The 27,563-nt window shown below is 43.2% G+C and overlaps 5 protein-coding genes across 9 annotated transcripts; 3 read left to right on the forward strand and 2 right to left on the reverse strand.

Moving 5' to 3' along the window:
• Nucleotides 1–138: 138 nt before the first annotated feature.
• Nucleotides 139–1,218, forward strand: LOC132260558 (putative inhibitor of apoptosis). Its single transcript, XM_059758766.1, has one exon. It carries the CDS (start codon nucleotides 525–527, stop codon nucleotides 1,101–1,103), a length of 579 nt encoding a protein of 192 aa, XP_059614749.1. The 5' UTR covers nucleotides 139–524; the 3' UTR covers nucleotides 1,104–1,218.
• Nucleotides 1,219–1,365: 147 nt separating this feature from the next.
• LOC132260555 (baculoviral IAP repeat-containing protein 3-like) lies at nucleotides 1,366–2,650 on the forward strand. The gene has a single exon (XM_059758764.1). The coding sequence runs from the start codon at nucleotides 1,835–1,837 to the stop codon at nucleotides 2,633–2,635; it is 801 nt and encodes a 266-aa protein (XP_059614747.1). The 5' UTR covers nucleotides 1,366–1,834; the 3' UTR covers nucleotides 2,636–2,650.
• A 75-nt stretch (nucleotides 2,651–2,725) lies between these two features.
• LOC132260554 (death-associated inhibitor of apoptosis 1-like) lies at nucleotides 2,726–11,182 on the forward strand. 5 transcript variants are annotated; one of them, XM_059758760.1, is made up of 2 exons: nucleotides 2,726–2,842; nucleotides 9,558–11,182. In XM_059758760.1, the coding sequence occupies exon 2, from the start codon at nucleotides 9,562–9,564 to the stop codon at nucleotides 10,828–10,830; it is 1,269 nt and encodes a 422-aa protein (XP_059614743.1). In that variant the 5' UTR covers nucleotides 2,726–2,842; nucleotides 9,558–9,561; the 3' UTR covers nucleotides 10,831–11,182. The 5 variants fall into 5 exon arrangements, with proteins under 5 accessions (XP_059614743.1, XP_059614746.1, XP_059614742.1 ...); XM_059758763.1 differs by having other exon boundaries at nucleotides 2,783–2,875; XM_059758759.1 differs by lacking the exon at nucleotides 2,726–2,842 and adding an exon at nucleotides 4,270–4,448.
• A 1,101-nt stretch (nucleotides 11,183–12,283) lies between these two features.
• On the reverse strand, nucleotides 12,284–13,957 carry LOC132259703 (uncharacterized). The gene has a single exon (XM_059757435.1). It carries the CDS (start codon nucleotides 13,874–13,876, stop codon nucleotides 12,575–12,577), a length of 1,302 nt encoding a protein of 433 aa, XP_059613418.1. The 5' UTR covers nucleotides 13,877–13,957; the 3' UTR covers nucleotides 12,284–12,574.
• A 1,309-nt stretch (nucleotides 13,958–15,266) lies between these two features.
• On the reverse strand, nucleotides 15,267–18,626 carry LOC132260910 (palmitoleoyl-protein carboxylesterase NOTUM). The gene is made up of 6 exons (XM_059759305.1): nucleotides 18,615–18,626; nucleotides 18,154–18,514; nucleotides 17,793–18,089; nucleotides 17,523–17,729; nucleotides 17,049–17,468; nucleotides 15,267–16,878 (listed from the first exon to the last, which is right to left on the reverse strand). Exons 1-6 carry the CDS (start codon nucleotides 18,624–18,626, stop codon nucleotides 16,469–16,471), a joined length of 1,707 nt encoding a protein of 568 aa, XP_059615288.1. The 3' UTR covers nucleotides 15,267–16,468.
• Nucleotides 18,627–27,563: the final 8,937 nt, after the last annotated feature.

Below are 27,563 nucleotides of genomic sequence, written 5' to 3' on the forward strand. Positions count from 1 at the left end.
AAGGAATAATCTTCGAAACTCTACTGAAATGTTTAATATCGATTTATTGAATTTTCTGATGGAAATAAATCGAGAATCAGACAAATCATAGCAGGAAATTCGATTGACAGAACTTTTAAAAAAGATTTCCTTCAAATCTCTTAATTATTCCGCGCAAAACATTTTACTTTGAAAACATTTCTTATCAATGAGAAGCGCATGGCGCCTTTCTTTCAATATTCGATATTTTATGCATCGTAGCTTCGAATTCCTATAAAAAATATGCTTTTATCTTATCTCGTAAAAGTTATTATCATTAAGTGTTTACTAGTATTACCGTCATTGTATCTTATCTTATAATTTCCCAGCAATCCAGGCGACAGTTTGGCGCTCATTTTGTGATAAGAGAAATGCTTAAATAAGACTGATTTCTTGCAAAGTCCCTTTGAGTGGAAAGAGAAGCGTATCGCGAAGGTAGTAGAGCTTTAGATTAACTGCAAGGAAAATGAAAAAAAGGAAGAATTAAGTGCTATTAGTATTTAAAAATGAGTGTTATTTCGAGTGCAGTTGATGGCGTCGGATCTGTTCGGCCGCTTTCTGCGGATATGTGTGGATTCGATCGACCCAGAGATCCGTACAAGATCTACAAACATATCTACAGAAGGCAAGCGTCAAGGGAGGCGACATTCAAGAACTGGCCGCAGCAGCTCAATCCGTCACCCAAGGAGCTCGTGGAGGCGGGATTTATCTACAAGGATCGCAACGACATTGTCAAGTGCATCAGTTGCAAAGTGAGACTGGGCGGTTGGCAGCCTGATGACGATCCTTGGGTGGAACACGCCAAAGCCAATGCTTCCTGTGAATATCTAATTCACCACAAGGGAGAGAACTTTGCACAAGAAGCTCTTGAGCAGCAAAATCCTTCCGCTGATGCCGAAGACGATCAACCCTCGGCGCATCTCGATGCTCCTGTTGGCATCTGCAAGCTCTGCGGCGAGGAAAAGTCCAACATTATGTTCATTCCTTGCGGACACATCGTCACTTGCGCAAACTGCTCAACCAAAGTCAAGAAGTGCTTCTACTGCAACCACAGAGTCGATAAATACCAGAGAGTCTATCTATAAAGTTGTGATGAATTAATAAACTCATCCATCCGTTTCATATAAGTGTGATATAATAATAAAAGTAGCTTTAAGGATGAACTGATGCAAGTTTTCTTGGAAATGCGGTCATGTGATTCATTTGAACCGCTAAAATTCCTCACTTTTTCACAATTTCCGTGATAAGAGGTTCGAACGTCATTGTGATAAGTTCAAAAAGAACAAAGACTGATGGATTGAAGGAATTCAAATGTTGGTTTTTCCCAAGCTCATTATCTCTTATCTAAAGTCCTAGAATTCCTGATTTATTCAAATATTCAGAAACGATAAATTTATTTTTAAATCAATGCGTGAAGAAAGTGTTAGTCAGAGTTCTTAGAAAACGAGGAGCATTTCCGGAAATTTCTTGATGACTGATAACGAAGTACGTGTCTTGTTTACCAGGATTTCCTTCCGCAAGGGCTTAGACCAGGGCTTAGACTCAACTCACAAATGACTAAACTTCTTAGAAGGGTGTGAATATGAACATAATGATGCATTGTTTAGCCGTAAACACTTTAAACATGTCAATTTTCTATTTCCACTGAACTTGAAACACTGCAAATTGTCCACAAGTGTTTCTCCTGAGGACTTTATCTTATCAGGCATTTATTGACAGAGATACAAGTTGGCAATCAGTGATCCGAGTTCAGTACAAAGAAGACTGGCACCAAAGTTGAACGAATAAATGCGTTCTTTCGCCACCCTAATTAACCATGAGTGATTTGAATTTATTTAAAGAACGTGATCGTCTAACTACCTTTGAAGCCTGTCCTCTTGATAACATCGACACGGGATTCCTGGCCAAGTTGGGCTTTTATTACGACACTCAAGATCGTGCGGTGAAATGCAAATTCTGTGATCTTTCCTTCGACGTCTGGCGAGAAGAGTATCGCAATCCTCTGCTGTATCATCGCGTCTTCTCTCCAGTGTGTCCCATCGTGACTCACCAGGCGCACAGGAATGATCCTCTAGTGGTGGATGATCTGACACGCGTCAGGAACGATGTGGAGGACGTCTCGAATTGCTGCAATGGTCCAAACGAGCATTATGTGACGCTGGAGAGTCGCCTCGAGAGCTTCTCCAGCTGGCCTGTGGCCATGCAAACCCGACCCGAAGATCTCGCATCGGCTGGCTTCTACTATTCAGGACGCGGCGACATCGTCTTCTGCTTCGTCTGCGGCCTGAGGCTGAATCAGTGGAGAGTCAGTGATGATCCGCACGTGAGACACGCTAAAATGTCCCACAATTGCGAGTTTCTGCGATCCACGAAAGGTCAGGACTTCATCCAAGGTGTTCTGCAAGCCGAATTGGAGCGACAACACGAGCTGGAGTCTCAAAACTACGACGATCTGCCAGATGATGAGCTGTGCTCGGTCTGTTATCTGCGCAGGAGGGCAATAGTGTGTGTGCCTTGTGGACACTTTGTCATGTGTGAGCAGTGCAGTGACTTCCTGGCCAACTGTCCACTGTGCGGACAAACACTGTGGAAGAAAATCCCCGCGATCATTCTGTGAATGAAATTGCAAACAATTCCCCCCAAAAACATGCGTAAATTATGACTTTTTCCTTTCTTTTCCCTATCGCGCCTTATCGTCTCTGTTGCTGATAACATGTTGATGGCTTTATTGATTTACACTACAACTGTTGCTCACGATCAGTTTCCGAGCAGATTCTGAACAGAACACACGCGTTCTGCCGTGTGATCGCAGTTGTGGTTGATTGTAAGTGATTTTGAGATGGATTCAGAAACTAAGGTCATTTTTAATTAACACTATTAACCAAGTATTATGTCACCGCATTTGTTGCAATTTTAATTACTTATGCCACTGCTGTTTGTGAAGTCTGTGCGAATAATTGTATCACTTCATAAAATCACCCGAGCTTGAAGGCGTGAGCGGAAATTGATTGTGAAATAAAAAAATGCGCAGTTTAGGTAGGAAAATTCTCCAAACACCTGAAAACTCATTTGAATATGCGACGCAAAAGATGGAAATAAGTCACCTCATTACGTCAATTCACCCTTTGGTCAGCAAGAATGAGAAGTCAATTGAGAAAATCGCGTGGGCAGCAATAAAACCAATAAAACAGATCATGAAAGGTCAATTTTGGAGCATCTTCTAAGTATTAACAGGCGCCAAACTAAGGGAATTATCACACTACGTTGAAATATCGTTGAGTTATTGAACTTACCGATACTTATCGACACGAACTTGAATTTTAACCAGGTTTTAACACAATTTTAAGGGAAAAATAGAACTAATATGGACTATTTGGTTCTTAGATTGTCGATTTTTAACTATTTTTCCCCTGAAATTGTGTTAAAACTTGGGTAAAAATCATTGTCGATAACTAGTTTGTCGATAACTCCTTATTTTCACGTTATTTTTGCAAATTTGTGCATAAATACACAAAATTAATTTTGCAAATCATCATTTATGATTTAACTTTGCATAAAACACTGATTCTTATGTTTACTTCTGTCTCTTTGGACTTTGCTTTGCATTCCATATTGTTATCAGTCGCTTTAATATTTCACATCATGGCATAATATTCATATGAACAGCCTTTGAACAATATAATTAAAAGGTTTTATCTCTGCTATGAAAATCTGTGACTCATTGTTTGTGGCATTTCATGAAGAGAACCTCTCGAATTGCGATCTCGCGCTGGCACGTGATCTGGAAAATTACATTTTACCGCGGTTTGTCGCTAGAGATGCAAATACGAAAAAATCCCAATCACCCATCAATTAATGAATGAAATAGTAGAAGGTCACTCTTGGGCTTCTGCGCGATTGCGTGTGATCTTGAGATGTGTGCGATATGAAGAATGTGTGGGGATTTCCGTTCATAAAATCGCGATCGTGCGCGAGTGTTGGTGATTTGTGAGTTGTTTCCCACCCCATCCCTGCTATCTGTAATACTTTAGCACTGTCATTTTCTGGGTTATCCATGTTTTAACCCCAAAACGCGTGACACTTTTTTGAATCTTTTGAATAACATTTTTTGCAACAGCTCCACTGAAATTTTTGCAAAAACCGTGACGCTTTGAATTTTTGAAAAGCGTCGCTCCGCGTGCAGCGCTCCCAGTGGCAAATAGGCGAATATGTGGTATTCCACTTCCATTTGTCGCTTTTTTTCGAGTCTCTTTTATTACACACTGCGCATTTCACAAAGATGGCTTCTAGTGCCAAGTAGTCGCGTTGTCTGTCAAATTTTCTCGTGAGTTTTTCGCCACTTTAAACCCAAATCTACCTCTCGAAAGTACTGCAAAGTCAGTGTTTGTGACCTTCTTCACACTTTTCAGCAGTCGTTAACGCAAAAGCAGGTTTGTGAAGTGCTCAAATAGTCCCTCAAGTGAGCAGCATTTTTCACATTGAGCTGTCCTCAAATGTGAAAGCGCTGATTTTCTTAGTGTACAGCCAAGAAAAAAAATACAGACTTTGCGCTAATGGAGATGCTGGGCATAATCTAGAGAAGATTACCCTCTCACAAAACCGTAACACGCACTAACATTACCATCTGGGACGCCATCAAGTAATTATTCGAAGAAAATATCCTCCCGTTTTTGTGCCAACGTAGAAGAGTTTTTGTGTTAACTTTGAAGTTTATTCTGTGGTTGAGGCGCTTTTTGCATGCTAAAAATTATGTCTATTTTCTTGCTATTTTCCCTCGTATCTCCAGTGCTTCTCTCTCTCTGCAAATTGCTGGGCTGTGTTTTCAATAACTCCGCTTTTTCCTCTGTGATAATCATTCGGCCTTTTGCACACGACCTCTATTATATGTGGAATTGTTGGGTGGAAAAGTACTGTTTGCCATTCGAGCCCCCTTTTTCTCGCGCTCCCCTCGTGCTCGAGCGCCTGGGTAAATAATGTACTTTCCATTCAACACCGTTCGCAACTCTCAATAAGCAGAATAAAGCGACGGCTTTGCCAACTTTGCAATTGCACGGCAAAATAAAGCCGAGTCGCACGGAGCCCAGAGAGAACAGGCGCCCTTCTGGGCCTCTCCTGACCCTCGCCTGGGCTGAGAACAGCTGCCGAGGCGCACAAGATGTGGCCGAAGACGAGCCAGGTGCGGAGCCCTTGAGAGACTTTCGCGAGGGGAGTTTTCGGGGGATCAAAAGAGGGAATTAGAATACCAAATTTTCAACAAGGTGCCGCCAGAGCAGCTGCTCAGCGAGACGAAAACACACTCCAATGAAGATCTCTAGAGTCACCCGGACTTCCACGAATTCTCGCGTGAATCACATTCTTGCCAAGGCTTCAGCCGAAAAGTAACATTCCGTCTTGTGACGTAATTCTCGATCTCAAGGACATGCAGTTTGCCAAAGGAAAACACAAATTTGTGGCTTTGGTTTACCACTGGATAAACCTCTCTTTCTGCAGTGTTTTTATCCTCCGCACGAGGGCGTTGGTGTCGGAGAAATCAGTCAAAACACTCGACTTGCGATAGAGTGGATAGAGTTATTAAGAAATTGAAGTTTTAGCAAGATAACAGCAATAATTCTTGAGTTTTGATTGTCTTGAAGATGCCTAGAAGAAATTTCCTTCATAAGAGGTCTTTTTACAGACAATTTTGACTTTTTTTTGGTCCAAAATCTCCTCTACAGAAGTCAGAACTTTATTTTCATGACATTTTAAATATGCTGTCATATTTTTCAATTCTTAAAACTGCGTTGCAAAAAGAAAAACCTTAAATTTTACGTGAAAATCAAGTAAATAGACAAAATCTATGTTTTTTAGTTAATAAATACAGATTGTTGACATTTTATGTCTTTTGGATATCTTTCGAGCCTAGGCAATAAAACTAATTGGAAAACAACTAAGTGAACTGAAAAATACGCTTCACTGACACTGAAGAACATTTCACGGCTGAAAACTGACAATTGAGAGCTAAAATCGTATTAAATAAACTACCAAATTCGTCTTGCATCGTCATTTCTTTCGTATTTCATTCGTACTTTACACTAGCGCCGCCGGGCGGACGCCAATATAAGCTATTAAACTACGTTAGAATGTGATTGTAGAGCTAGAAGTTAAGCTAGACTGTTGTTTTAGGGAGGATTTCAGCTTCAATTACTCTCATTTTCTCATCATCGCGAGAGTTTCTTCACCCTCTGAAAGCGCGAATATTAAGCAACTTCACAATTCAGCATTGGGCGATTAAGTGCTGAAATGGCGACTGGATTGGCAAGAATTGTGTACCCCTTAATCCGCGAATTTCCAACTGTAGTACGAGAGCAACTTTTTGCTCTTACATCACCAACAACACAAGGCAGGAACCACACAAAGAGATTCGTGACTGTAAACCGAATTTTACTCACTCAACCATGATATTTTTCGCAGACTCTCGCTGAGGTTTGTGTTTTCGTTGAGCGATGAGTGTGGCGAGAATTAATATAGAATTGCTGCTGTTGTCTGCAAAAGGCTTTGCCTGTGGCTAAATGACAATGAGCAATATATTAAAATGTTTAATTTGGTGTTGTTTTTGCACAATAGCAAAGGAGAGAGATATTGATGGGGTTTTTTTTTTGCTGAGTTGCTGACATTTTTCTCAATTGTTTCTCGGCGTATTTTCCCAATTGGAAATATATATTTGCTGTGGATATATTTTCAAGATCACCCTGCCCACAAGAGTTGTGTTGTATGGCTGTTTATGCGCCTCTGCTGAGTGCATATTTCTTGGAAATTGCTCTCTTTCTCCCTCACACGGCGTGTCGCTGAGCGAGAGAGACTCTATGTGGCCAGTCTTGAGTACATTTCATGTAATGCTGCTGTTGTGTGGTGTGTTTTTTTTCGTGAAAGAATGTTTTTTGTTGACTTCTTCTCCTCTCTTTTTCCTCTAACTAGTCCGACTGCATTCCAATGTAGGTTCCCATGGACGTGGGGTCTCTTTTCGCGCGCGCGGCATTAGAACCTCTCCTGGGGCCGCGCGGATCGATGCATGGGAGAGAGTCAGAGAGAGAGTCTCTCTGCTGTCCAGGTGATGCGATCTCTCTTCCACTCACGGTTTGTTTGCACGGGAGGACGTGAGCAGACGGACGAGACGCACACACACACGCGCACGCGATGGATTTGGTGCAAATGCACTCTGGCGCGCGAGAGGAGAGAAAAGTGGTGGAAATGTACTCTTGCACAGCATCTCGGTGGTCCATGGGAGAGACATGTTTCCACTGCACTTCGATCCATTGTGTCTCTCACAGTCGTCCGGAGTGCTTGCCAAGCAGAGGCTCTCGAGCAGTGTGTGTTTAGAAGAGTGTGATTGGGTGTTGAGGATTTTATTTAGAGGAAGAAGTTGTGTGTTGAAGACTGGCAAAAGAAGAAGAATATTGTCTCTGAGAATTGTGAGTGTTTATATTCTCTTCTCTCTTTTTCCCTCTTTGGACGAATGATGAGGTTTATTTTCGTGTGTGTTTTTTTTTTTTGGGGGGAGGAAATGAAGAATGCCACAGTTTTGTTTTGTATAAATTAAAATACTTTGTCTGATTCTCTGTGGAGTTCAGTTGCGAGCCTCCCTCGAAAGAAATTAAAAGAAGTAAAAGAACTCCAGAGAGGAAAATTGAATGGAGAAAAAACAAGACATCAAAGCGAGTGAGAGAGAGAGAAAGACGTGAAGTAACGAGAGACTCATTGGGTTTGTGGCTTTTTTCTCTCTCCACACACATTTTATATACAAAACCCAACCATATAGTGGGTATTTTTTTTTTCATTATTCCTCTCTTCCCTTCGGAGCTCAATAATAAATGAAAATAAATAAGAGCGCGCTGGAATGTGGGTTTTGATAGTTTGTGTGTGAAATAGTAATAGTGTTTCCGAGCTCAATTCATACGTTGGCTGGCTTATGTGCGCTGTGAGAAAAGAGGAAGTGTGGGCCGGATTCATGAATCACAGTTGCACATAACTTTGTTGTAATTGAGGAGAGAGAAAGAGAAAAAATGTCAGAATTATTAACATGCATGAGCGCAAATGCACACAGGATTTCACCTTTTCTGTCCAATTGCTTCAAATATGGCTGGTCATAATTGTCACCGCACTGTGTTTGATTTGATGATGCTTTGGGCGAGTTTGTGTGGGTGTTTTTGATGCACATATAAGGATGGATTGAGGAAAAATAATGCATATTGTGGGAATTTTCTCATGACACTCTTGCTTTGAAGACTCACAGAAACAGAGATTATCTTCTCTCACAATTGTCTGAGGCGCAATTGAGGGAATTGTGAAAGAAACCAGCAGCAATTTCACTCCCTCTGAGAGTTGAGTGTGAATTTTTACGTTGATTGAAGTTGAGAAAAGATGGTGAGAAAGTATCTTTTGGCTTCAATGAAATTCTTCTTTTTCTTTACCGCTTTGTGGGGGTAAAAAAAAAACGAGTTTCAATGTTCTTATTTTCAATTTTGCCTTGCAGGCATTCTTAAAGTTTATATTATCGAGCGATGTTTGCGCTTAGCAACTCAGTAATCTCAGTGTGTGAGTAATTATTGAATGATTATGACTATTCTCAGAAGTATTATCTCACACACTTGTTGGGGAATTTGAGCTTTGGATGTCAATATTGTTGGGGCGTTTTCCGTTCATTATGATATTATAAGTTGATTATGAAAGTATTTGCGGCATAAAAGCGTCGTTGCAACATTATGGATTTCATATTTCAAGCATCATAGCTTATATTAGCGGCCGCTCGGCGGCGCTAGTGTAAAGTGTGAATGAAATACGAACGTAAAGCGATGCAAGGCGAAGTTGAGAGTTTATTTAATATGAATTTGAGCTGTCAATCTCAATTTATTGCATTGAAATGTGAACAAAATCTTGTTAATCAACCTAAAGACATCCTTTCTGTCTATTTTCTTGGTTTCTACGTGAATTTTACAGCATATCTTGAATTTGCTTCAGATATCGATGTTTGAAACGTTTCAACAGCTTTCTATGAATAGTTTTTTTTGACAGCTTATTTTAAATGTTATGAAAGTAAAGTTGCAACGACGACAAAATCTGTTTTTGCACATTTTTTACACTGAGTTGCGATTAGAAGTTTTGAATAGGTAAATTTACTGGATAAATCTGCTTTTACAGCACAAACTCTCAGCTTTTTCTCATCATAAATCAAAATAACAATTCTAATCTTATCTAAGGCTATTTTACAGCTTAAGATTGATTATTTTGATTGATTTCTCATAAGAGATTTGCGCTGTAGAAGAGCTCAAAGAATGCAGAGGCTTGAATGAAGAGTACTTGGCGTTGTTATCATTAAATATTTGCTTCTTGTGTCTCACTTAGATAGTTCTATTTGGTGTAATTAGCTTCGCTGCACACGTTCTCAATACTCAAGCATGCAATTGTGATTGTTGTGTGTCTTCTTGTGTTGTACAAGTTGTGAGATTGTGTCTCTTGTGATTGATATTTATAGGGTTTTTGCCTGTTTTCTCGTATCATTGCAGACAAATGCTAACTCTCGATCTTCTTCTGAGGGCTAAAATGGCAGTATGTCAATTGCTGCCAAAAATTCACAAATACACAAATCCAGGCTACGATTGTTGTGACAATCGCACGAGAGAGAGTGGTGAAAGTGCAACGGATGTTGGCTCTGGCTCATCATCTACTGCTGCCAGTTCAAATTCTCAAGCCGTTGTAGGCAGCAGTGATGATGTGGGACCGACGATAAATCGCGCTCAGGCGATCGCCTGTCGTCCGACGCCCGTCATGTCCACAATTGAGGAGTTGCATCGCGAGGAGAATCGTCTGCTGACGTTCGAGAATTGGAGTGTTGAGTTTATTGATCGGCAGAAGCTGGCGCTGCTGGGATTCTACTTCCTCGGCTATCAGGATGTGGTGAAGTGTGCGTTCTGTCGTGTGGAGATCGGCAGGTGGGAGCCGGCTGATGATGTCTTCACCGAGCACTACCGCTGGAGTACAAATTGTCCACTGTTGCGTCGTCGTCCCACCGCCAATGTTCCTATTGACGCCGAGGCGCTCAATCGCGTGCTGCCCAGCGTCTCGTACGACACGTGCGGCCCGTGCGGCGTGACAACGCAGCGTCCGGCCGCTTTCGCTGAGGCGTCACATCCCAGCATCAGCACGGACACATTCACGCCGGCCGCGGTGTTCTTCAGTCCGCCGCGGCGCTGCGACTATGCCGAGTTGGAGATTGAGGCCAATCGGCTGGCCACGTTTCGTGAGTGGCCGCGGAATCTCAAGATGAAGCCCGAGGAGCTGTGCGACGCTGGCTTCTTCTACACAGGCATTGGCGATCGCGTGCAGTGCTTCAGCTGCGGCGGTGGCCTCAAGGATTGGGAGGACAATGACTGCGCCTGGGAGCAGCACGCGCGGTGGTATGACAACTGCGAGTATCTCAAGTTGATCAAGGGCCAGAAGTACATTGATGAGGTGAAGGCGAAGAATGCACAGACACTCAGTCCGTCTGAGGGACTGCAAGAGTGCTCTGCGTCGTCCAGCGTCTCGCCCGTGGCGGTGGTCAAGGAGCAGGAGAGCCCCAAAGTTGAGGATGTGGCGACGACGGTGAAGCCGATCGGGGCGTCAGCGGGTGATGCGCTTGAGAATAAGCTTTGCAAAATATGCTTCGTTAATGAGTACAACACGGCTTTTTTGCCATGCGGTCACGTTGTTGCGTGCGCCAAGTGTGCATCGTCAGTCACGAGTTGCCCACTGTGCCGGGAACCGTTCACCACAGTGACAAGGATATACTTTTCATAGACAGAATGATGATGATGAATTATTTAACAATGTTTTTGTATAAAATCTTCCTTACTAGTCCAACCCATGCAAATCATTTTTCTCTGCTCGCGTTGCGCTCACGCTGATCACGTGAGTTATTGGCGTGAGCGCGACAATCACTCGATTAAGCGTAAAATTATATACTATGTATAGAGCGTATATGAAAATATTCAAGATGATACCTTTTTTCGTGTTAGTTATTATGATTTATTGCTTATTAAAAAAGAAAACCATCAAAAAAGAAGAAATACTGAAATGATGCGTTAGATTAACTCTTTTTTTTCAATTGATTTAGTGTAAGCTTTGAAGAATAAAATATGTGAAATTGAAAGGAGGCTTTTTGCTTTCATCATTATTATTGCAATTCTCGAGGGGCATCGAGGCCAATTAACTTTGGCGCCTCGCGCTGAGGCATTGGCGGGAAATTCGGCGGTATCGCGCCTTATCAACCGAGATTATGCGCCGCACAGAGTCACATTTTCGCGGTGGAATTGCCAGCAAGTGGTTGTATTTTCGCTTGGAGGCACGATTTCGACGCACAAGAATGCAAATTAGAAGCATTCGTGCGATTCGTGCTCATTTCTCACCGGAGTTGTGAATTGTGGTCAATGTCCACTATAGATAGGATTGAAACTTTTCTTGTGTTTCTCTTAAAATACATTTTGTATGGATTTATCAAGGGGGATAATATGCTCTTGGTCTGTATATCACTTCATAACACTTCTAGCAATTCAAATTTTTAGACGTTTTCCGCAATAATTTGCAAATTTTATAAAATATCTTAAGGTTTCATGCGATATTTCTGTAAAAATCCACTTAAAACCACTTTTTTTAGAGTAATGTCCGACCATAACCTCAAAAATATCACTAAAACATCTTAAAAGACTCCAATTTTAGGCTTTTTAGAATCAAAATAGTGCAGAAAGTAATCAAAATAAACATTTTTCAAGTTCACAGTGCTCTTTTTGAGGTTATGTTCTACTTTAATACAATTCGCAGTGTTTTTTGGCATCAAATGCTCCGAATTGCGATGTTTATCGTAAGAAAATGCTTAATTTCGCCAATTATCAGCAATCTTGGCGACTTTGGGATAAGAATTGATGTGCTAGAATGTGAAATATTCACTAAATCCGTCCGTAATTCGTTACATAACCTAGAAAAGGAATGTTTTTCCGTATGCTTTCTAAAGAAATTGAAAGAATCGGGATGATTAGTCATTAGATTGTAAGTTTTTGAGCACTTTTGCTGAGCTGTAAACCACTTCTGACCATATATTTCTCCCTTGGTGTGGATTTCTTTGCTGAATCCTCATCTTTATCTTGAAACTGCAGACGAAGCAACTCTTTATGCACTTATTCACACTTGATGACTCTATTTCTCTCTATGATATCAAAATAGCATGAAATATGTGATTAATAAGGCAAAATTTCACATGGAACAGTTTTATTGGCTGCGCAGTGGAAAAGTTATCGTGAATTGTATGATAGATTGCACGCAAAAGTGGCTCTTGGGCAGCACTTGTGTGACCCAGTGCGGATTGAGTGAATGTCGCCGCCAGTTGACATGCAAATAGAATAGCAGCATTCCGGAGGTCGTCGTCGGTGCAAGGCTGCTGCTCAGAGAGTCTCGTGAAGAATTCCATTCACTCTGACTCACACCGATGCGGAGGCTGGGAATGTCTGGGAAGGTCACTGTCACCAGGATCTGCGGGGAGAGTCTGTCTCTAATAGTCCATGTTGAGGAGCGGCGAAGTCTTGTGGGCTTTGTGGCGATTTGTGTGCAAGGCAATGTCCAGGAGATTCGACGACAGGATGAAATCCACCGCCACGGCGTTGGCTGTGAGACTCCACGGACCGCTGAGCCACGTCGTGAGGTTCCTGTTGATGGCAGCCGCTCTCTCGCGCGAGGATTGAAGCTTCCTCGAGCCGCCGATTGTTCCCTCGATCGACTGAACACCGTAGAAAATCCATCCGAAGTTTTCAGCGTCGGAATTCCTTCGGCCGAAGAGATTTCTCACATATTCCCTGACTTCTGAGTCTGTTAGAGCGGCGCTGGAGTGCTTCTCCCAGGATTTCCACAGGATTTCACTCTCTCCACTCACTTTATCATCTCCGTACGTGACGATGAGAGTTTTCCCGGTGGATTGAATCTCATTCAGGGTGAAATCGAAGGATTCTCTGGTGTCTGTGTGTCGATGGAAAGCCACATCCTTGAGTTCCTGCTCGAGAAACACTCTCAATTCCGCGTGTCTCTCGTGATGACCACGGAATCCCAGTGGAAAATCGCCAAAGTCCAGAATCACCACTTCTCCAGTCTGCTGGACAAATCGCCGGACGTCCTGGAGGAGTTTCTCCAGAGGCGACACCATAATATTGTCGGCAACCACCCAGAACTTCCCACTGTGATAGCCCACGCTGACGTCCAGGAATCTCACGCCGAAGACAAGTTGCGTCCACACGTCGAAGTCCTGCGTGAAGACGAATCGCCTCAGGAGCTGCATTCGCGACTGCGTGTCGTTCACGAAGCACGCGGAACAGTGCGTGCCCGGGATGAAGAGCTCCTTGAGTCGCGAGTTGCCGATGAGATCCTTCATTTGCGTCTGCCACTGAGGCTGAATCTTCAGGCAATCCAGCGCCACGAGATCATCACCCGAGAATCCGGCCACGAAGTACGGCAAACACTGCGTGCGGAAGTTCTGTTTCTCCCCAGCGGAGTCCAGCCACTCTGTCGGCATGTCCAGACGGCCCAGCTGAATGCCCGTCATCTCGTAGCCGGACGCCTGGCTGTGCGTCTCGAGGTAGTGAATGGGCTGCTCGTTGTACAGCGAGGGATTCTTCTGGAACACACCAATCCACATCTTCTCCTCACATTCACTGCCCCAATTCACCTCCAGGAATCGCTCTGCGGCATTCCTCGCCAGTGGCGTCAAGGTGAGATAGATTCTGCATCCTGGCGCACTCTCGACTCCACGAACAGTCAGAATCACAGCGGCAATAAGAAAAATCCCCAACTTCTCCAGCTCCATCGCGTCTCAGAACTGATTCTGCGAAGATTCTCCAAGACACTCAAGTGACGCTCAAGAGTGGAAGATAATTTGCTAAATTGACGCCCACACGAAGAGATGTTGATGATGATTTCCGGGCCATAAAACTGCCTTCAGACCAAGATCACATTGCCTTTGATGAGCAGAATGCACACGCGAATTGCGATCAGCGTATCTTAAAAGTCTTATCATCTTATCAGTGGATTCCACACATGTTGATCTGCTGAATTTTCGCAATTCTTTCACCTAAACACAATTGCGCAAGTGTTTTTTAATGGAATTTTGGCTCATTTTTGATAGTAGAATTTGAACTGTGTCAATATTGATATCCCGTTTTATTGCCTGGACTAAATCGTGTGTTTTTTCAGTTTCTTTCACACCTTCAAGAACAAGAATGATGTGAAAATTACTCTGAAAACTCATCTTCATATCCTTAGAGCGTTATTCCACTACGACTAATACTACCACAACTACTAATACTACGAATTATATGAAATTTTCTCTATTTTAAGATCATTTTAAGGAGAAAAATAGTTAAAATCAAGAATCTAATGGAATTATTCCACAAGACGTTGAAATGTCGGTAAATTATTGAACTTAAACTTATAAGAAATGCAAGAAATTTTCTTAGTTTAGTCCTCAGACTTTCTATTTAAACCTTTTTAACTATTTTTCCCCTGGAAATGTGTTAAAACTTGGTTAAAATTCATTATCGATAACTCGTTTGTCGATAACTTTAAAGCAGATGGAATAACTCTCTAAGAATAAGTGTAAAATTGCTCAAAATCCGGTAAAATATTCTAATGATTTAGCGTTTGAATCATGTTTAGTCACTTGAATGATTTTCAATTGAAATTTGTGACTATTGTTATGTTCTTTAACAATGAAAAGCCGAATTTCCCACCAATTTATTGTGTGCAAAACTCCTCGAAATTCTTTTCAACTTGTCCACATTCAAATTCAATGGATTAGAATTAATCAACGGAATTGATAATCAATTTATCGTTGTGTTTTCACGAAAATTCCGTATGATTTCATTCCTCTTTATCTCTCAATGCACCGCCGAAGATGAAGAAGGCAAATAATAACTTCTTCGTAAGCATTCTTAATATATTCTGAGAATTAACGATTGGCTATTTTGGTAGTGTGAGAACATTGTTTTCTATAAATCGCTACGCATGGCCAGAAGTCTCTTGTGAATTTCACAATGATGACTCGCGCTGCTCGAGTGCGAAGACGATGCGAAGAAAATGTGAAGAAGTCAAGAAGTGGAAACGACGACGACATCCTCATTCGCTGGTCTTTTCTATTGAATAATTGCACGGGGCGTAATTGAGTCAAATTGACCCAACGCGCAGGTTTAATTACGAAATTTTAGGCAATAATCGCTTTTATTCAAGAGACTTGCTTTTCTCTCCTTCTATACAAAAGTGTGAATAATAAAAAAAAAGAAGAGTTCTTAATGCTTTTTTTCTTCTTCTCCTATTTACAATCGATACAATTGTTGTGTTTCCACAATCTAGAGACAAAACTAAAGAGTAGAAAGAAAGAGTGAAATTAAATTAATAATTTATTATCTTATGTGCTAAAGCTAGAGAATCATTTCAATGGGGTTTTTGCATGAGAATTTCCACTTGCATTCTTCGCTGTTGACAATAAAACTTGTGGGGAATGAACTGATTTTCTTGTGCAACGCCAGACAATGGCGACTGTTTGTCTCCTTATTGGCGCAGTTAAGTGACTAAAAACAGGTACTATTTATGCTGTTATCGTTCATTTTGGGCACGATAACCTCCTTTTTTCTCCGGCTGAATTGATTGTGAACAATGAATCTCATATTATAAAAAATTTACAATAATTAATTACTTTTATTCCTGAGGTAGATAAAAAATGATTATGTCCAAAAATAACCCTCTTATCATTCTTAAAAGACCAACTAAATGAAAAGGGTTTTGTGTGTGTGTGTTTTTGTGTGTAAAAAAACAGGACAGTCTTTGTTAGAATTTACCAGAAGAGGAAAATCTTCTTTGCAAAAAAATATTTAAATTAAACTTACAAATAGAATAAATAAATTAAATGTTAACTTACTTAACAAAACATACTTTGACTCTCTTTCTCTTTCTTCTAAAAGTATTCGAGTTCTCTTAATTCCTTTAAGAAAAAAAAATACAATGCAGAGTTGGAGTTTCTGCTTAAACTCCACAAAAGACTGCCAAAAACTCTGCCAAAGCAACGATTTCGTGCCATTTGATTTCTATGTACAAAATACGATTTCATGCGTTGTTGTTGTTCCTCAGGAAGGATCCTCAAGTCCTTTCTCTCCCCGTCGTGTGTGTGTGTGTGTGTTTTGAATACTGTTTAAGCCTGGAGAGTGATTCCTCGCTCCTCCGCGTTGTCCACAAGTCCGGAAAGGACATTTTTCTACTGTAAGAGCTTTGACGTGATAAAAAAACAAAAATAATTGACTAGAACACCCTGAACAGGAATTTCAGTGTATCCCGAAGTTGTGCCATGAGATTCATCGAGCATCCACACAACTCCCTCGTGAGATTGTCATCCGGCGGGCGGCGCGCGCTACGTCAGCACCGTGATGAGATCCATATTCTTCAGCGTCTGCATGTCCACGCCCAGCGCCGACGCGGCGGCCTCAACTTCCATGCCGAAGGACGACAGCAGCTCCAGGTCAGTCATCTTCTTGCCCGTCACGGGATTCGTGAACGTGGGACAGGAGTGATTGCACTGCGGCCAGCTGCAGCGCTCCAGCAGACGCAGCGTGGAGCACTTCTGCGTGTCCGGCGCGCGTCGCTGATTGTGACGTCGCTTCTGGTTCTTCCGCTTCTTGCGCTGCCGGTTGGACTGCGTGGCATTCGCCTCGTCCTGCACATAAGTGGCCGTGTCATCTCCGCCCGCCGGCTTGGCCATCAAGAGTGTGTTGAGATTTCGCTTTGGCATTCTCGTGGAGCGATTGTGGTTCTTCTTGTGCTCTGGAAAAAGTCAGATTAGAATTTGATCACAAACACGCGCTTTGTCAGCAATATGAATCAGTTTTCCCCCCATTAATCGGTGTCAAAGTTTGAAGAACCGTAAATAGGGGAAATGATTGTAAACAATAATATTTACTCTCTTTTCAAGCAGCTTAAAAGGGAAAATCTACCTTGATTCTTTCTGTGCTTCTTCACATTCTTGCCTTGCTCTTTCTTCTCCTGAGCAGCATTCTGCTTAAGTCTCTTCTGGAGCCTCTTCAGCCTTCTCTCCTCCTGCTTCTGTCGCCTCCTGTCCCTCTCCTCCTTTGTCCTGGGCTTCCGACGCGTGCGCTCCGTCGATTGCTCCCAGCAGCGAAGCGCATCCGACAGCGAAATGTTATTCACGCGAATGTGAAGCCAATCGCGACTGTTGAGCACAGAATGGCCAATGCAGGAGGGCGCAAACACCGCTGTCACATTGTCCAGGGAGTCTCTGAGTGCGTTGCCCATGCCGTGGATGTAGTCCCACTGCTGAGGCGACTTTGGGGCCCACACACTGTCCGCCTTCATCTGCTCCTCATCGAACAGCCATTGAAAGACGAAGAGAGGAGCTGAAAATGGGCAAGATTAGAAGCTTCCTTAAGATTGTTTCATGTCTCTCTCACCTTTCAGGGTGGGATACAGGCGATGGCCGAAGTAGCAGCGCCAGGGTTCACTGGGATGCTTCTTGCGACAAGCTTCCGGAATCGCGCCATTCCACAGATTCCATCCTTGCTTCACAACATCCGTCGACGCTATTGCTCCTGGCACGTAGGGCTCTCTGTCCAGAAACCATCCAGAGTCGCTGATGCCTCTCACAGTCACCTTGAGACCTGGAACACAGACACAGAGCGTTGAGAAGAGTGATCAAGATGCGTGAAATTATGGTTTTTTACCTCTTTCCTGCACGAGAAAGTGACGAATCTTGTCCAGGTTCAGCATCACACCAACACCACCGGCGGACGAGCCGGCGAGGAGCAGTTCAGAGCCCTGAGTATTGCCCAATCCCAGTGGAATGAGATCCGATATGATTTGTCTGACGATCAGAGATCCCATGAAACGCCATCCATCTCTGGTGTCCGGCGTGGTTTTCGTCCCACTCCAGGAGTCACTGCTGCAGTAGGGCACCAGGACGTGATTGGCGTCGTGCCAGTAGGGATTCTCCTCCGGATGAGGTGACAAAATGCCTCCGACTAGAGCAGAATCATCAGTTAAATTGGGTGTTTTTGTGGAGGAAAACACTAACAAAACTCTCACCATCTTTCGTCTCTGACCACTGCGTGGATGTCATGAGATGACGCACGTTGAGCCACCTGTCGCGGCAGGACTTCTGGTCGTAGCAGTGCATCCCGCCCTCCAGGTAGACAATCCATCTCCGGGAGAAGACGGAGGAGCGCCTGAGATAGAATCCCGCTTGCGAGCCATCGTTGCACGCCACTGTTCGGTTGGACAAAAACACTCGCTTGAGGCCCGACACGGCCCGACTGCGAGACTCGGCCAGCCGACGTGTTTCGCCTACCACCCGCTGCACCGAGTTGCTCTCGATGAGAATGGAATTCTGCCGAACAGCTGCGGCCTCATTGGCGGGAATGTGGACGAGTGTCAATGCGAGAAGAATCTGCGGGAAAAGTAATGGACAATTTGCTGAGAAATGCGCCAAAATCGCAGTCTTTAGCAACACCATCAGCCATGGTAAGTACTCTTGTATCTTTTCTCACAGACATTTGCATTTTTACAGCTGCAGAAGTGTCTTTATTTCAATTGATTCGGCGGCATTCATTTGAGTGCTCAGAAGAGTCAGAAATAATTGTGGTGAAGGAGAAAAATTTTGATTATGGACAAATATCAGCTCAAAGGAAGGTTTTCTCATGTAAAATACCCTTTAAACCCGATCATTTCCTCCTAAAACCGAGTGTCAGAGCTTAGAAAGTGCAAATATCGCCAAACGTGAGATCATTACATAAAAACCTGCCTAAGGCGTAGGCAATTAGCTCTCCGACAGGCTAATCCTGTAATCCTAGCGCTTATCCTTGGGAAATCTATTCGGAAATCCCTTCTGAAATCACATCCCGGCGAGGAAGTGTGGCTGATGGAGAGAGAGAGAGAGAGAGAGAGTGGAGGAAATGGAGATGTGCCACGACATTTGTCAAGAGGCGAAACGATCTTATTTCACACTCACGGTGAAAATGATCAAGGAAAAAGGGGGATGAGAAAAGAGGGAGAGAGAGAATTGGCAGACGAGCTCAGGTGCGGCGGTTGTGCGCGAGCGAGAGCGAGAGGTGACGTGAGTGTGGAAGTGAGAGGGAATGTTTGGCTGGTGCAAACGGCGGCATTTCACTTTGATGTAATGACCAGCTCCTTGCTCGCATTCTGATCAAAGACTCCGCCAAAACACTGTTTACCTGTTTACGTTCTTCGAGTCTTGGGGCTATCATCATCAGCAGCAACAGCAGCCGCAGCGATCCCGCCGAGAGCGTGTCTGTGTGCTCTCGCGGTACAATAAAAATCCACGAGAGTGCGAGTGCGCGCAGAGATTTGATCGGGAGAACGCGCCAAAGATGAAGATCACAGGCGAGCAGCTCGCGCAGCGCGCCAAATAGGATTAATAGGGAAGCGCGCGGAGATCCTTGCCGCGAGACCGTCATCCAGCCCAATGGCCATTAATTGATCGTTTAATGGCGTTCAATTGTTGAGCAGCTCTTTGGTTGTGCGCGCGGCCAAAAGCAGCCTCTCCACATCTTGGAGACTTGGTGCCGGTGTTAAATTACCCCATGAATTTTATTACCGTAATTAAAGTGTGCAATTCAAGTGGGATAAATTGCAGTAGTTGAGCACTTTTGATGGGAAAAATCAACAGCGCGCACTTTGCGGTGGAATTTTCTTGGTGTCTCCCCGAAGAAGAAGAGAGTTCAGAAAGGTCATAACATTTTGCCGTTTTACATTCAGCTTCATTAGTGTGGTGGTGTTTATTGTGGAGAAAATAGAGACATGGAGAGCTTCTGAAGAGCCAGTTATGCTGTGATTTCAATTGGCAATTTGGTGTTGCTATAAAAGTTAAGGATGTTTCGCAGCTTTCACTGCGCGGAAAGGGTTGAGAATTCGTACAGATAAATGGTTGATTTACGTGTAATTTAACAACACATTCACAGCCAAGGCAAGTGGTTTTCTATATCTATCGGAGGGAAAGACGATGTGGGGAGTTTTGTAAAGGAGAGAGAGAAGAAAATGACAAATACCCTTTAATTACTTTTTATCTTCGATTGCAGGTAGCTTTCATGAGTGAGTGTTCGGCTGAGACTTTACGGTTAAACCCCAGCGATAATCTATATAACATAATTAATTAGTCGAAGACATTTCAAAGGCATACAATAATACTTAAAAACGGAAAATGGAGAGAGAGAGAGAGAGAGAGAGAAACTGTGCAGCAGAAGCAGCCAAAGTGATGATTCCTCGATAAATGTGCGCCTTTAATGGTGCCGCGGCGCTTCGCATTTCATTTTATATATGACCCTTCCTTTCTCCCCCCCTTTCACGATAGCGCCCCGCGCGCTTCTCCACCAGCCAAGCACACATTTTAACATTGAAAAATTGAGCGCCACAACTCGCATTCTCAAATAAATGACTCTCACTCTTTTGGCTCAATTGCATTGGCGATCGCGCGCGACGCTTTGGCGGGCTTTTCACTTGACTTCTAGGCTGATCGCGAACCTGGAGAACCTGGCGAAGAGTGTGATTTTTAGGCAGGCTAGAGATCCGTCGCGCGCGAAGGATGCTCAGAGGCTGCACATCGAGGAAATGTTGCATGAGTTATAACCACTGGAGTACATAATCAAGGGAGCCGACAAACGAACAGCAATTTTATGCTTCACCGCATAAATTGGGGTGGAGGAAGAGAGAAAGAGAGAGCCGAAGGAGGTTGAGAATCACCAACAAACAGGTGCTGATTTATAGCAGTGTGAGTTCGTTGGGTGTTTTGGTGGAGCGAAAAACGGGGCGAGGAAAAAACTGCCACAATCAGAGAGAGAGTAATAATGTTGGAATAAGGAATGGTTGCGAGAGGCACAAAGAGAGATATTTATCACTGGAGGGAGCCCCACATGAGGCCCCACAGCAGAGTGCTGCCCCTCTTACGCCAAATCACAGCCCAGGAGCCTCTCGGCAATTGCGGAGATTTTCCGGGACTTCTGCAGCACTTTTTCGGCTCTCTCTGTTGATCAATTTCTCCCATCTAAGACCGCGCCTTTGTTATACGTTCCAATTGCGCCTCCGCAGGAAACCAGAGATCTCTTTGAGCTAAGCTAGATATTCCATCTTGTCGCTCTTTTTGCCATGCTTCAGCGCACGAATTGCGCTTTTTGTGAGACCTTTTATCAATGGAGCTCTTTTTCGTCTGTGTCAGCATCTTCTCGTGTTTCTCGGCTGATCTACAACACACCATCAAAGGCCGACTGAGTAAGAAGCAATGATGATAATAGCAAGGGGGAGATAATGTGCCTCAAATCTGTACAACACTTTCTGACACTTCCACAATTCCTCTGCAGAATCTTCAACACTTCAGACACTTCTAAACGGCTTTACAGGTATTTTTCATCGCTTTTAAGACTACTTCAACTGTTTTTTACACTAAATTCTGACTGAAAATGCTTGAAAAACTTCTGATCAAATTGTGAGGTTATGAATTCGATTTCAAATATCCTTCTTTGACTAATTTTTATCCGTCCAAACCTGGAAATGAGTCAACATTGTGAATCTCTGAATGCTTCTACTAGATAATGAGATTAAATTTGCCATTTTATAGCAAAAACCTCGGAAATAACTAAACAAAGAAACATTCTTCTAGACTGAAATGAATTTTTGTGAGGTTATGATTGACATTAAGGCTTTTTCTCAATCAATATGAAGTTTTTTGGATCAAAAATGCTCAAATTTGCCAAGAAAAAGAGAATTATTCTCAGTTTAAACACAAATTTAATGATTTTGAGGATCATTTAATTGTCAGTATCTGTATTAAATCAATCACATAACCTAGAAAAGCAATAAAATCTGTTTTTCCAAGCAAAATGACTTAGAATATGCCTCAATTTTTTGAAACTGAAGCTTTTGCTATGCAAATATTCCAAATATTTGATCCCTTCCAATTGCCAAACACTTCCACAAAGCTGTACACCACTTCTGACTGTGATATCTGCCCCTTGGATAATAGGAGAGGGACAGACAGCATCCGAAAGAGGGGCGATCGGAATGGATGTGCATGAAAAAAGGCGGCAGACTTTGATTATTATTTGGGTGCACACGAAGCCAAAGAGAGAGAGAAAGAGAGCGTGAGAGAGAGAGAGAGATGGGAATGGAGAACAGGTGCAAAATTTGCATCATTTTCCCTTATCTATTTCGCACCCAGAAAGCACAGACGAAGCCCCGAAAGATGCCGCAAAAGTCGTACGGAAAGAGATTTAAGTTGTGTGTGATTGAGTTTGGCGCATGAAATTTCCACCCGCAAAAACACTCAAGACTTTGTGGAATCTGGCCAAATAATTGATGTTGCTCTTCACTTCTCATTGCGTTAGGTCGGGAATTTCTGTATTGAAGCGTGCGTGAAGCCCCAAACACACTTTTCATCTCACTCGCTCGCGCATTGGCGCTCAGTGAAATCTTTCACATAGCATTTAATAAATTCGTGGGATTGCTTAGCGCGGGTCTTACCTTAATGACGAATAAATTACTCCACATTTTCGCATGAGTTTCATCAATGTTGTGGCGCACTTTTATGCACAAACGGAATCAACACGCACACTTATAATCGTTCAAAATACAACTAAATTGTTTTCTTTCAAAAAATCACTGTTTATCAATGCAAATCTCACTCACTGAACACTTCCTTTTTCCTCACACTCTCTCTCTCTCCCTCGAGATCCGATCACAAGAGGTTGAAGATCGCTTGGCAAGTGCGGTGTGAGTCGACAGGGAGCAGGAGAAGCACTGCGCTCAGGCACATCTTGTCGCGCCAACAGCTTGAGACGAAGTGAGTGAAGTTGTTGTGGCGGAGCTCGAAGGAAATGCGCGGCAACTCACCTTACAAATTTGTTATATTTTTATTTTCTTTCAGTCTCTCTTGCCTTTCGGTTATTGGTTCAAATATTACAACTCTCGCGCGGGTCTCCGTGGGCGCGCAAAGTGGATGAGAATTTCTTCATCGTGCGTGTGCTTCAAAAAGGTGAATTTTTTCACCATTGCGCGCGCTGCAGCGCAAATCAAAATCACGACAATGCAGATCAATTGTGGGAAAGTGTCTCGGAAATTGTGGACAAATCACATGGGATGGCATTAGATAAACACAAGAGTGAGAGAGAAATGTGTGGAAACAATTATACACCGAGAGAGTGTTCCATTCGTTCATTCATAAAATGATAAAATAGCATTCATTCTCCGCCAACACGTCTCTCAAGAGTCTCCCCACATATATCTCAGGCAATTGCTATATACAACTGCACAAACACCATCAACCCATGGGTGGTGTTTACGCTGTGCAAATAGTACAAAACTCCTCGACTTTGGAGCTCGCGATTGCGCGCGCCACTTGATCATCAAGCCGCACAAATAACTCATCGCGGGCTTCATGGGCTCGTTCTCCTCCTGCGCAGACACCCAACAACTCCCAACAACTCTTCGAATAATAATGTGGTATTTTGTAAACAGTGCACGAGAGATAATCCCAGGAATTGTGCCAATTTGTCTCCCCGAAAGACTTCCTCTTGCCAATCAACCGAAAAATTGAACTGCAACATTCCAAGAATTCCATCGCGATTCAAGCAAAGGAATGCGAGCGCCTGAGAGATTGGCTTTGAGATAATTTTCACGTAGAGTGAAATATTGGCGAATTTTCATCTCCTATGAATGAGATCATAAATTAAGTCAATCTCTTTCTCCACAATGTATTTAGCAAAATTGCCAAGAGATGGAATTTTCATTGCTTCTCGTGCTCAACAGTGATCAATTTCACGCGTGTCTCTTTGCAGGGAATATATTTCTCATCTCCACACGGTGTGTTGAAAGGCTTTTTCTCTGGCCGCGCGGCGTTATCAGCGGAAAAACAGTGAGTATAAAATTGTATATAAACAAATGATTTCCTGTCGAACTGGCCAATTCCTCAATTGCACCGCGGCGTGAGCTGGGGAAATTCTTGGCTCTCCGTGGAATTTTCACTGGGTGGGATTTTCCCAAGTAGCTCAGCGAGGGGCCACAACACATCTGAGTGGATGCGCCAAGAGAAGTTCTTAATTATCTTCCTCTCTGCGCTTCAATGATGTTTTTCGTTTGTTTGATGTTTCAGACCTCATATATTTTTCGTCACCCAAACAAATTAAATCCCTCTTGGATGTTTTTCTCAAACTTGGCGCGCTTTTGTGTCTCTCTCCCCCTGACTTCACCTCGCCACCAGTTCAATTTTTAATTTCTCAGCACAATAAAAGAGATTCGGAGTCATTTGCTCTCCACCAGCGATCATCGCGCCATGGTGCATTTAGTCTATCACGAGAGTGGGGCGAAAAATAATAAATAAACATGGACAAATTCCTCTTGATCTTCATAGCTCCAAAGAGTTTTTGAGTAGAATATATTCTTGGGTGCCTTCGCCATGAGTGTTCTCTCGTGCGTTGTGACGCCAAAAACAACACGCACTTCTTTCACAAGAAATTATTATTATTATTGAACAAGTGCCGAATGTACACAGAGACTAAATGAGTAAAATAAATCCTCTAGACCATTTTCTCTTCACTCAATATGACCGTACAGTGGCCAGAATGTGAATAGCACACGCTACAGCCAATGATGTGAATATTAGATAAGCCACGCCTTCTCGAATGCTCCGCCCTCTTTTTTTGATGTGAGCGTAATATTTGAAGAACCCTGAGAATTAGCAGCAATAATTCTTACACAATCAAAGAGTTATTGTTTCATTTAAGCGTCATTTAAGCGAAGTAGACTTAGACTCGAACTGTTGAAATGTCCTTTCTCTTTCCCCCGATAAAGTCGCTAAAACACTTTTACGACTAGCAGTGCTGCAGTTGATGATGTGCTTAGCTTGAAATCCACGTGAGAACCAGAAGAGTAGGGAATCGAATGTCGGACAAAGTCTGCACAGTAAAAGGCGCCGAAATTAATTTTAATTTTAATATCCCCACCCATTTGATACCTCCACTAATTTCTGACTCTATTTCACTATGAAGTTGCCCGCGAGGCAGTAACAATTTGCTGATATTATTCGTTTGGAATATGCGAGGGGTTTGCAACTTGTTGCTGGGAAGTTGCAAACATTTTGGATTTGGCACTTGATGTCAACCCCCGGCTCTTGACTTCTCACGACCATTTCGTTGGCCTCTTTGTGCGTGTACGCATTTCTTTTGCCACAGATCCGACGATAGACATCAAAGACGTTGCGGAGTTGATGGTAGGGACAGTTTTTTTTTGAGAGCAAATGATGGGTGCGAGGAAGAGATATTGGCATTTCTCACAGCTCTTGATTTATGTCCACTAAATCGTCTCTCTTGGGTGATAAAAAGAATCACAAAATGACATTTATAGCTTCGATAATTATGATTTTCACCGGAATCTCATCTATGAGACGAATCTCCTTTATTATTCTGATGATTCTGATGCTTCATTTTCACGGTGTGTCTCGAGAGAGAGAGAGAGAGTTTGGAGGGAATTCACATGCGCAGAGACGCGATGCGTGATCCTCGTACGCACTGGAAGACGGCACAAAAGTCCACGCACACGCAGAGGTGCGCAGAGAGAGTGTGTTGTGCTCGATGGGGCGCTCTTTTGGATTGAATCTGGGAGAACATAATACGCGCATACTCACCACAGTGAAAGACGCGGGGAAAAAATCGCTGTGTATGGTATCAAATGATCCTCTTTTTTATCCCCCAATCATATAGCGAAGTGAGTGAGACAGAGAGCCAGTGAGGGCCCGTAATGTGTGCTACGATCACGTATTATATTATATTGATGTGGAAAGAGATTCGTACAGCTGTTACCGGTCGGCACCTTTCATCTTGCCACTCTATTGTTTCCGTATCAAAAGACCACTATTATGTAAACAACAGCTCTTTTGAACTGCGCCGCTCGCAAAGGCGCACCGACAAATGGAGTGCTTTCCCTCATTCGCGCTCACCGATCGTCGGATACGACTGTCCCATTTTGGCGCGCGTTCGCCCAATCCAACCACCACGGCGCGCATTTTCATTTGTCAGACTCCCCCTGGTGAGATGGTGGAGATTGATCGGCCGCGGCATTGGCGCGCGGGGTGGAATTTTCCTCCTCTTCCGCTCTTGGCGCGCACACAGCCCAGGAGGAGAGACACACTACCGCGCGTTTGTCCTGAGTGATCTTCAGCGCGGTCTGAGAAGGTCGATTGGATCGCTTGAGTGCATTTTCCCCGGCATCTCTCGTCCTCTCTGTCGCTCAGCGGGCATTCCTGGCCACTTCCCTGTCGCCGTTCGTCTCGCTCACTCATTTCTCACACGATCTCTGCACTCAATTCTTCGGCAACCGCAGATCCAGCGGCTCCTTTGATCTCACCAATGGCGTGTGCCCCAGTGATGATATCGTTTTTTAACTACACCATCGAACTGTGGTGTACAAGCACTGCCCGTGCGACTGTGTTCGCTGCCAGAGAGCGAGACGGGACACTCATCGGCTTCCCTGTGTGTGCGACTCTTTGGCGGGAAAAAAATCACCTCGATCGCCACTCTCTAGCCAATCTATCCGCGTACAATTTCAGCCTCAGCGATCAATTCCATGGTAATTTCTTGGGGGCATAATTGCCCCGCGACAGAATAAAGTCTCCGCGAGAGTGTGTGTGTTGATCGAGTGATCGGGAAAACCAATGACAATTTCCATGAATTGATCTTGATGTTTTGCTCAATTTTCATATAATTTCATGCTTTGCAAAAGGCGCTGTCAAAGGAAACGGCGACAAAAGTGCGATTAAATTGATTATAGAAGATGATCTGGAGGAAATTCTGCAACATTTCTCGGAATTCTTTCATAAATCAGTGGAATTTTAAGCCCAATGGATTTAACGTGAAATCTTTCACACATCTAATCTTTCAGCAAACACCTCAAAGTCAATCTCTCAAAAGTGTTCTTGGGGCTTTTATTGTATGTGTTTGTGCAATTTAACAATTTAATATCACATCTTTTGCGCGCCGCGCCAATTTAATAAGTTAATATGAAAACAGGAGAGAAAGAGAGAAGTTGTATGATCACAATTATCATGCGAATGAGCGTTCTATAAAGCCTCTTTTTCGTTTGTAGTGTTCCGAAAAGGCCTCGAGGCGCGGCGGCGAGTTGGTTGGGCTAGTTATATTTTTCATTTCGAATGGCATCTATTATTATTAATTATTAGATACGTAATCACACCGACATGAAGGAGAAGCATTACTTCAAGTGTGTATTACTGGCGTTGTGTGTCTGAGTGTCATGTTCGAAATGAGTAAATAATTGCACGTGGAAGAAGAACTATTCCAGAGTTGAGGAAGAACACATTCCCTATTTAGAATGCAAAGTGTTTTGATGTAACCACCATTTAATGTCCATAAAGAGAGGAAAAGATGTTGTGAAGAAGGAAGAAATCTCGCGCTTGACGCGCGAAAAAATACGCGTAATTG

The sequence above is a fragment of the Phlebotomus argentipes genome, unplaced genomic scaffold, assembly GCF_947086385.1.
Source record: "Phlebotomus argentipes unplaced genomic scaffold, Phlebotomus argentipes genome assembly scaffold_18, whole genome shotgun sequence".
Classification (NCBI taxonomy): Eukaryota; Metazoa; Arthropoda; class Insecta; order Diptera; family Psychodidae; genus Phlebotomus; species Phlebotomus argentipes.